At 36.0% G+C, this 10,364-nt stretch overlaps 1 protein-coding gene across 1 annotated transcript; it reads right to left on the bottom strand.

The window, feature by feature from the left end:
* Positions 1 to 2,113: 2,113 nt before the first annotated feature.
* Positions 2,114 to 9,496, bottom strand: LOC124642039. Its single transcript, XM_047180335.1, has 8 exons — positions 9,351 to 9,496; positions 8,305 to 8,422; positions 5,632 to 5,702; positions 5,417 to 5,492; positions 4,883 to 5,029; positions 4,289 to 4,448; positions 3,257 to 3,935; positions 2,114 to 2,213 (listed from the first exon to the last, which is right to left on the bottom strand). Exons 1-7 carry the CDS (start codon positions 9,444 to 9,446, stop codon positions 3,797 to 3,799), a joined length of 807 nt encoding a protein of 268 aa, XP_047036291.1. The 5' UTR covers positions 9,447 to 9,496; the 3' UTR covers positions 2,114 to 2,213; positions 3,257 to 3,796.
* Positions 9,497 to 10,364: the final 868 nt, after the last annotated feature.

The following is a 10,364-nucleotide window of genomic DNA, read 5'->3' as shown; positions in this document are numbered from 1 at the left end:
CCACCAACAAAATTAAGTAGCCCACCAAATTACCGCAACAAAAAATGAACCAAAATACTTATGAACACGAGTCCATTAAACCAATGACCGGCAACTTCAACTTTTGGCTACTCGAAATACTTTGAAAGTTTCAAAAATTTTAAATGTTTGCTTTTTTTTAAACTGGTCCTGCCCTTAACACACTCGTTGGGGCCACTGAAATGATTGATGACGGACTCCAAATTGCTCTGGGCCGTCGGCGCCTACAGGCCGAAATTTTGGACCACGCTCTTTACTTGTACTATGGGTTAAGTTAGGAGAGGAAGAGAGGTTCATTAATTACATTCCATTTTTCGATCTGAATATAAGCCTTTATAGGCCCTGACTTATCGGGGCCTTATATATTTTTTGTTTTGCAGTGACGAGTTTTAATATTATTTAATAAATCTTCATTTATTTCTATAAACCCGCATACTTTTGCATTTGAAGATCAACTTCGGGAGCACCCACAGCAAACATACATTCATATATATGTTTGAAACCTGATAAAAATAAAACAGAAATAACGTAATGCCTATCTTTTTACGTGCTACTAAAAAATTGTGCCGCGTATACATAATTAGATACCTTTACCAAATATTTTCTTCATGTTCTCTAGTTGACTTTACCTTACGCCATCCAGGCACTCATGTCCGACACGCCAGCTCCAATTTACATGCAATCAGCCAATGGTAACAAGATATTGTACCTGTACTATTAGATTATTAAACGCCTTTGCTTTCACAGCACCAGTAACCGTAGGGTTAGATGATCGAGGAAAATAACCCGTTTCGCCGTTGAAGCCAATTTTGACAACTGTCGACACAGTTTAAATATATATCTCTTGTAAACAGTTGTGAAGTTACGTACTAACGTTCGTAACAATGTCACTCACACACTCATGTGTTTGATGCACGACATCATCATCCTCCGAGCCTTTTTTCCCAAACTATGTTGGGGTCGGCTTCCAGTCTAACCGGATTCAGCTGAGTACCAGTGCTTTACAAGAAGCGACTGCCTATCTGACCTCCTCAACCCAGTTACCCGGGCAACCCAATACCCCTAGGTTAGACTGGTGTCAGACTTACTGGCTTCTGACTACCCGTAACGACTGCCAAGGATGTTCAATGACAGTTTGATGCACGACACTCAGTACATATATTACTTTCCTCTATGCTCAGTACTGTGACAGCACCGGTAGCGCCGGTAAAAGCTTGTCGATGATTTTACTCATGTTAGTAGGTACCTTCACAACTGTATATCTTTATTCTGGGATTGAAGCCAATTCTCACGACTGTGGATTCGGAACTTGGAAATGTTCGAGTGAGATAGAATTTTGGGGAAGAGAGAAAGATTTTCCTGATAAGGATGGTGGATATTGATTATGTAATTATGGGTTTGGATAATGAACGGTGATTAAATAAATTAGACCAATCTATCGAAGTCTTGTCTTACGGGTATCGGTATTTCAGGAGATGCCGCCATTTTGTTATTTGGTGAAGTTTGGCGTGTTTTGTCATTTGAAAACTTGCTACTAATCAAGTAGTTAAGGATAGCATTTTTTTTTCTAAAAACCTAACTTCTTTATCTAGATTTGTCAATAATTAAGATGTTAAAAAAGCTGTATAGTTAGTTTATGTAAATGTAAATGTTTATGGAAATCTCAAAAACAAAAGCTGGACTATTCCGCCTAAACTCCCATTTCCCACATTTAACCGACTAAAGTTTTTAACTAATTCGAAATTTTCTAATCTAAATGCAAATCTTTTAGAAGTCGCGCTACTCGTAAATGACTTTTTTGTAACTTTTAGGAAAGTTTACACAAAAAGAATTCTACAAAGAAACTCAAAAGGGTACGCGTGGAGTGGTTTTAAATCTTTTTGAAAATTGATTTGAAAGTTTTGCCATATTTTTTGTCGATAAGAATCATTTTATTTACTTTGCTTTAGTGCAATGTGCAGTGGGTGAATATATTTTTACTAGTACATTATATGAACACAACATTTTGACAATATGTACATGTCGTAAGTAAATATAACTTTTTGGATAAGTATGTCTGACGAATTGTATCTTGTCTCACAAATAAAAGCAGTTATTACAAAATTACAAATTTATTACACACTTCACATTGTTTACACACAGTAACAAAGTTTAAAACTAATTAAAATTAGGAATTTTAATGACGGAGGTGACATCCTTACTAATATTATAAATCGGAAAGTGAGTTTGTTTGTTTGTTTGTTTGTTTGTTCCGCTTTCACGCCGTAACTACTGAACCGATTGCTTTGAAATTTTGCAGACGTAAAGTTAGAAGTCCGGATTAAATAATAGGGTACTTTTTATCCCGAAAAAAATAGATATTCCCGAGGGAAAACAAAAATATTGTTTGCTTGATGGATGGATTGTAGATGGCGCTGTGTGTCGTTTAAAACAAGGTAATATATTGCAAACGAATATAAACATGTAAATTTAGAAGCTAAATGATACGATAATGAATCCCCGAAAATGAGGAATTCCCGAGGGATGATGTACAATTTGTTTAATCGTCTAAACTGTTTTTTTTTTACATCTACTTATATATTGCAAACGAATATGAACATATAAATTTAGAAGCTAAATGATACGATAATGAATCCTCGAAAATGAGGAATTCCCGAGGGATGACGTACGATTTGTTTTATCGTCTTAACTGTTTTTTTTACATCTACTTATCCTGAATTAACTATAATTCAACGAATTACTAATTGGTATAAGTATTAGTTAAGTTATTTCGTTCTTGAGGTATGCGATAGATGGCGCTGGGTGTTTTTAAAACGTGGTAACGATGTGTTTTTAAAATACATAAGAAGTGGAATGATAGCTTTTTAAAACGTGGTGACGTTGTTTTTTTTAAGATACGTAAGAAGTGCAATGATATCTCGCGCTTTAACCTGTAGCTCATTGTTCAATCGCGAGCTTCCCGATAGCTCGATAGATGGCGTTGTGCTTTTCTGTATCGTGGTGTTAAGGTTCGCCGCGAATTAGTCTGTTTTGAAATCAGTGGGGCCCAGTAGCGCCAGGGCCAGCCGCGGCTGCGGGTTGTTCGAAAGAGGTACCGCGGCCCTGGTATATAAAAGGCCTAGGACGGAACACGACGATTTTAGTCAGTAAGAGTCTGACACTCCCTCACCGCTGCTAACCCACAGCGGGAGGGGTGAACCGAATTCCACGCGGGCGAAGCCGCGGGCGGAAAGCTAGTTAATCAATAAATCATAATATTAATTAATTTTCCACCGCTTAGAGAGTTTGTTAAGATATTAAAATTAATTAAAAAAGTGTATTCACTTGAATTAAGCCGGCTCCTTATAAAAATGGGATGAACTTTCAATAAATAATGTAAACTATTATAAAGTGTTAAAAGGTGACCATTTATTTCACACTTTTTACTCATTTAGTTCTTTATTTTAATAACTTCATATCTAACATACTCTCTAATAACTCTGAAGTACACTCGGAGGCAATAATTTCTGGTCAGTTATTATGCATTATGCACACACGAAAAATAATAACCAAGCATACCCAACGTTTCACCCGCATCCCGAGGTAACTACTCCAATTACCCGGACACAACGCCTATTTTTGTCGTTACATGTCTCTGTATAAAATTCCATTTCAATTGGCTCAATCGTTTTAGTTCGATTGCATATCACATAGACAGAGTTACGTAAATATGTTAGAATTTTAACTGACCCAATATCATTGCAACCAAGTGTACTTACTAAAATAATTTAACGTTATCTTAGTATAAGAAGATGGTTCCGTCGGAATGGTTTTCAACTTTGATCGTGGGCGGCGGAGGGTCCCTTTCCAAGAGGTAAGCTCGAACTTGAATGAGTACCACGTTGGCTATTGAACATAGTAGGGCTACGAGTAATAACCTGTACAAAGAAAGTAAGACTGATTACTTTGCCTGAGTTCAGGAGGTCAGATACGCAGTCGCTCCTTGTTAAACACTGGTTCACAGCTGCGTCTGGTTTGACAAGAAACCGACCCCAATTTAGTAATAAAAAAGCTAAGCAGAGAGTGGTTTTATTTTGCATTAAAAAGTCTATCGGATTACAACAGAGGCATCAAAAATTACTTCGAGGTATTATTATCAACGCGATTTACAAGATTACGCGATTACATTATATTACATACATTACTATTACATCCATTGGATAGTGGGGAAACACTAATCCCGTGCGAAGCCGGGGCGGGTCGCTAGTTAAAGTAATAAAATAAATCTTACCAATAAGAGAATCCAAGGCCAGAGGCAGCAGTGTAAATGCCCAGCGCTACGTATGACAGCGCGAGATGCTCATTCAATCCTGACAATAGCCAATATATGCCGAACATTAGCATCACCAACACGCCCACGAAGATGGTCGCTAGGTTTGTGTATAAACATCCTGGAATAAAATAAAGGAAAAATAAAAATAGATTATTTTGATGTAAGCAGTGGTCGGAATTATTGTACCAACTGTACAGACAAATAACTATTGAAAAACATGTTGAAGTTCGAAAGCTTAGATTATGGATGGAATCATTTATATTTCTGAGAAAACTTCAATTTGAACTAATGTTCCACTGTTAGGAAATGCTGAAAATCTGACCAACAGTTTAAGTAAGATATTAGGTAGGTACAATGGATTCATCTAACACATTAATATTTTTTTTATTCGACTCATGACTAAGATTTAATCTGAGACTGAAACAAACATATTTTAGAAACAAAATGATCATCCTTCTTTTCCTTTTTTTTAACCAACAGAAAGTAACTTTTAATGAAGTCAAATAATTCAGAAGTAAAATTCAAAGCGACCAAAACACGTCAATATCCTACCAGGTAATCCAAATATAGGTTCAGTAGGGTTCCTAGTAGCGTTGAGGATGGCCAGACCGGCAGCCACGACGGCTAGCACCAGCTGTATGATGAGAAGAGCGATCAACGCCACGTACAGGCCGAAGGAAATCACTGGGGCACGTGACACTGGAATATCGAGAAAATGTGTCAGAATCATTTATTCGTAAACATATGTAGGTGAGAATTACAGACGAAAAGGTAGGTACAAGATATTAAAAAATAGGAAGTGAGTCATGATTTTGTAAAATGATATAAAAATTATTGAGAAAATAATATTTTACGATTAAATTAAAATTAAGATAAATTCATCACGTTATTAATAACCTGTAAGTTAAAAAAATTTATAACTAGTTATAGTAGCCCGAACTAATAATCTGGGTTTTACCCACTTTTGAATAAAACTGACCAATGCAATGAGTAGGACAGATAGGAAATAATTCTATATGAGTAGGTTGGGGATGTTCTTATACGAAAAAAACTAGTAGGTAATAGTAGTATATAAACAAACATTACATGGATTCGTAGTATCAAAATCCGTTGTGGCGAGGCAATCGGCCGTCGGTCTGAATCCTCGAGCTAAGGCCCGCACCTGCAATTATAACGACAAAGTGGCGAAAAAAGTCCTTTCAAAAATAATAATAACCTGAGATTCAGTATTATTTTACGAGAGCTATAGGCCCATTGTTGCATATTTTTAGTTATTAAAGAAAAGTAACAAAATAACTTACCTCAGTTAATCTGGCTTCTGGGTCAGTCTTACAACTAACAGCGCACGCATTGAGTTCCGGAGCACATGTCACTGTAAAGAGAAACAATTAATAAGTAAATGTTTATTATTATTATAAAAAAAAATACATAATATATCTGTCGGATGTTTTTTTCAGGAACAACTAGACATAAAATAAACTATAGACTAAAGGTTATACCGTTATTAGTACAAAACGTAAACCCGGTACACAATGAAATCTATTGTCTTATATATTCTTCGGCCTACAAGAGTAATCAAGAGTTTGAAATAGAGAAATCTTAGTTTAACCCTTTTAGAGTAGGTAATTTAGAGATTTTAATATAGACTTCAATAATCCGTCTCATAATCTTAACTCAATCTATAAATTCGAAAGTAGATCTGTGTAATAATACAATAGCAATACCTAATACAACTAAGATGAATTTCTTTATCTAAAATTGGAACAAGAAACGTATTGTCTTAATTCCTTCCTACGTGTTGAGCTCTAAAACCAACGAGAATTATACCGCATCAAGATTCTAGCGTCAGGTAGACTAAACGACGACACAACTCGCAGCTGTAAATTATAAAGACTTAAATATTTCTTTATCAATGTCAATAGATACAATCAAAGATATGAGTAATAATTAGATAGTTAGGTAGTAATTTCAGTTGTGCACAGTTGCATGTTTATAGAATGGTAAATATCAAGACTATGACATGACAAGTGGTACCTAACTACTTTAAAAGTGCTGATTATGTAAGATTTCAGATGATATGTTTTAAGTTTGATAAAAAATAATGAGTTCAGAGACAAGGATTAATGTAAGTATACAAATAAAGGTAAGTAACGTAGCATGTCGTATTTAGAGTACGTCGCTGATTTCGTTGCCTACACAAACGAACCTGATAAAAGTTATTAGTTGGGCTATTTAAGATGAAAATGTTTTGTTGAGCCTAAAGCGAATTCTGATCAAAATGATTTACGATTAGAATACTGAACTTATGAAGTTTTGTATAGGTTTTGTCTAACCCTTTCTGAGTCCTATAGGTCCCAGACAAGGCTTTGTTGCCCTTTAGATATTAAGGTTCTCAAGAGGTCGGAAATATAGTCTTTTGATATGTGTTTTTAGGGATCCATACTTCGTAAGATAAAACAAGAGATCTAATAAGATCACTTTGTTCGTTGTTGAAAATACATTTTAACAACTTATGCATCTTATTGTACAACCTATATATTATCCTACTTCCTACTAATATTATAAATGAGAAAGTTTGTGAGAATGTATGGATGTATGTTTGTTATTCTTTTACGCAAAAACGGTTGGACCGATTTGGTAGTTTGATATGTAAATAGGTGATACCCTGGATTAACACATAGGCTACTTTTTATCAACACACCACGCGGGCGAAGTCGCGAGCGGAAGCTAGTTACTTATATTATGCAACAGGGGGTTGAAAAACTGAAGCCACTAGTTCCAGCTTTTTTTTTCCGACGTCAAAAATCATCAAATGACCCCTCCCGCTGTGGGTTAGCAGCGGTGAGGGAGTGTCAGACTCTTACTGACTAAAAACCGTCGTGTTCCGTCATAGGCCTTTTATGTACCAGGGCCGCGGTATCTCTTTCGAACAACCCGCAGCCCCGGCACTAGTTCCAGCTTAATATGACAAAAAGACGCATTGTTTATGCTGAAAAATAAGGCAAAAAACACCATAATTAATTCGTTTCCTGAGCCATATCACGTATGGAACCATCGGTGAGCTAGGCCGACTCCAGTTTCCATTTTTTGTAAAATGTAAAATAGCTCTCACTATTGATCTAAGTACAAAGTGAACTGATTCAAAACTCTTGGATTACAACGATTTTGGCTGGAAATGGAGCTGTCAACCCGAAAATCGAGTTTTTGACAGCTGAGCGCGATAAAAATGTAAGTAAGGCAAGTATTAGAAAATTATGCATAGAAATATAACGTCTGCTTTCAGAATTATATTCTTTTTTTTCTCGTCAGTATCTAAACATATGCGGAACACTGAAAACACTGTATGTAGGTATGCCAAATACACCGGTATACACTAGTTAATGGCATCTACCTAATGAAAAAATTTAAATGTTCTCTCCACCCAAATTCGGGAGGCGTGTCGCTAGTTATAATAAAGATTACCAAGAAATAAGCATTGACCTGAACTAATTAAAATATAAATCATTCTGTTATTGCTACCATAAATCTGGTCCGTGAAGAGAAATTCAAAATGTTTTGCGGTTTAATATTAAAAGTGCTAGCGTCGATTTAATAATGTAGTGCTTACATTTCTGGGGCTCACGGTTTAATTACACTCGGAAGAAATTAATTTGGGTCATTTGAGTAATATTGTCATTGAAAATATTAATTAGTTTCATTATTGCTTAATAATAATAGTCCTCATCTGCCTAGCCTTTTCCCAAGTATTCGGATTCAATTTATGTCCTTCAATGCGGGATTGTTCGAGAAAGTTACCGCGGCCCTGGTACATAAAGGGCTTACGAAGGAACATGGTTGGTTTTAGTCAGTAAGAGTCTGACGCTCCCTCACGCTGCACCCACACGCACAAAAAAAAACTGGGGTTAGTCCGGTTAGATTAGAAGCCGTCATAGGAGAAGTCTAGGTAGATGATGTTGAAAAGGATTAATACTTACTGTACAAGTTGTGAACATCGGGAGTAATGAGGGGTCTTAAGATAATCTCTCCTCTAAATAGGCCATAGTTGATGTCATTGGCATTTGCTTGGCCCGGTGCTGTAGCTGTTGATACAACCTGAAATAAGGTAGGAAAAACCATCTGTAGAATAGAAAGCAATCGACAGTATCACTGCATTAATGTAATGTGGTACAGATCTCTCCTCAATGTTCCATAGTTCCCGTTGGTGCCACAAAGTCGGCGCGAATAAACTTACATGGTAAGTTTCAGTTTCGAATTGATTCACATCGCACGATTCTGCGATATTAAGTGTATACGAGTCATTGAAAATATTCTTTGTATTTCTTTATGTATCTTCTGATCAATCAATGTGACTCACCGCGTCAATTCGGAATTTTGTGTACAAGACCTGTCATCGTTATTAAAACTTGGATTTCCTACATTGACAGTTTATGTACTAGATTTTAATAATTTCATCTTTAGAAATTCGAAAATGGTGATGCAAATCACAATCGTTAGCACTTTTTGCAAGAAATTGAGGTAGTTTTTTTATCGATGATATAAAATTATATTGCTCATAAATGCACAAATAGGTATCTATGAAAGATTATAGACATACTGTTGCCAGATAGTGTACCTACCTTTCCTCGACAATTTGCATAGGATTAGATTTTAGATTCGTATGCAATCTACAGCAATTTTTTTATGTTTCAGCGTAACAATCGAAGAAGCTAAATACCTCTACTTATTATAGAGCCTACTTTTTATATTGGTCTAAAGTGAAGATTTCTCCATGTTATTTGGTACCTATCCACATAAAGTCCCCAAGATGACCCAGTAAACGTCAATGTGAATGTTTATTAAACAATTGCTCTTGAAAGGCAATACAGATTTAGATAAAGATTGACCCACGTGAAAAAATCATCACTTTAAGATAGTCTACAATCCCGGATACACAAAACGATTCTAATAAACATACTGTGTTAATCGCTGAGTAAATTAACTTTAGGTAACTGCAGTAAGTAAATAAAAGTACCAAACTTACCCAACTGTCACTAGCTAGTGCCACAACAATCAAAAGAACACTCAGTATACTGGACAAAAATGCACCAAAAATATATCCGCGCCGTGTGACCGCCATTTTGACAGTACCGACAATACTAAACGATTACTTCGCATTATTTCTATCAACAATTATCACTGATAATGGATAATCTTCTGATAATAACTGAATATTTTTCGTAATGACTCAGGCTGGTGTTCTACGCGCATTGATCACGCATTTCTGAATTAGGTATGCAATCTTTGACGTGGATAATTTATTAGCATTTAAGCCCTTTTGGGGAAGTACTCACCGAGTACTAAATCTGTCTGTCTTGATCGTTAAGTAGTAGGACGCAACGAGGTCTCGAATTCCTCCATATCAGCCAAAATTAATTTGTAAGATTTTACTATCCAGTGGTAAGAACCCACCGTGCTGGGTGGTTTGTGGGACCTACTGCTTACTAATATCGTAGTTGAAGTCCTGTTGCTTTAGATTATTTGTTTTAGAAGCTTTTTGGAGAGTTGAACAAAACTAAATTATCTAGCAGAGTTCGCTAATGAAGCAAACCGGATAAGAAGAAGACTACTATACCCGTTACAGTCGCCCACCAATCTGTTAAAACACTAACAAAAGACGAAATTATTCAGTCCGCAGTTTTTTACCTACTTATCTATAATATAAAAATGAATCGCAAAATGTGTTGGTAAGCGCATAACTCAACAACGCCTGGACCAATTTGGCTAATTCTTTTTTTGTTGTGTTTGTTATTGTCAGGAGAAGGTTCTTATGAAAAAAAAAATAGGGTAAAGTAGAGAAGTCAGTTGACGGGAGCGAAGCCGCGGGCAAAAGCTACTACTTAATGAAATCGACTTGATGCCCACATCAATCCGATTCTCAAAAATTGGATTAAGATACTTTTTAAATTGACACTAAAATGTTAATCAGTTTTATTTGGCTGTTGATGTGTAATGAAACCATATCGCGATTCAGAAATGCACAACGCCATCTAACGAG

Source organism: Helicoverpa zea, chromosome 23, assembly GCF_022581195.2.
Source record: "Helicoverpa zea isolate HzStark_Cry1AcR chromosome 23, ilHelZeax1.1, whole genome shotgun sequence".
Lineage (NCBI taxonomy): Eukaryota > Metazoa > Arthropoda > Insecta > Lepidoptera > Noctuidae > Helicoverpa > Helicoverpa zea.
The sequence above is the reverse complement of the archived record's forward strand: the minus strand, read 5'-3'. Positions and strand labels throughout refer to the sequence as shown.

What these genes read in the sequence shown, in the direction of transcription:
- LOC124642039 (XM_047180335.1), bottom strand. Translation starts at nt 9,446, where the DNA reads ATGGCGGTCACACGGCGCGGATATATTTTTGGTGCATTTTTGTCCAGT. An exon ending in CAGAAGCCAGATTAACTGAG is followed by an intron (nt 5,493 to 5,631) that starts GTAAGTTATTTT and finishes TTATAATTGCAG; the next exon opens with GTGCGGGCCTTAGCTCGAGG. An exon ending in GGCCTTGGATTCTCTTATTG is followed by an intron (nt 3,936 to 4,288) that starts GTAAGATTTATT and finishes TTCTTTGTACAG; the next exon opens with GTTATTACTCGTAGCCCTAC.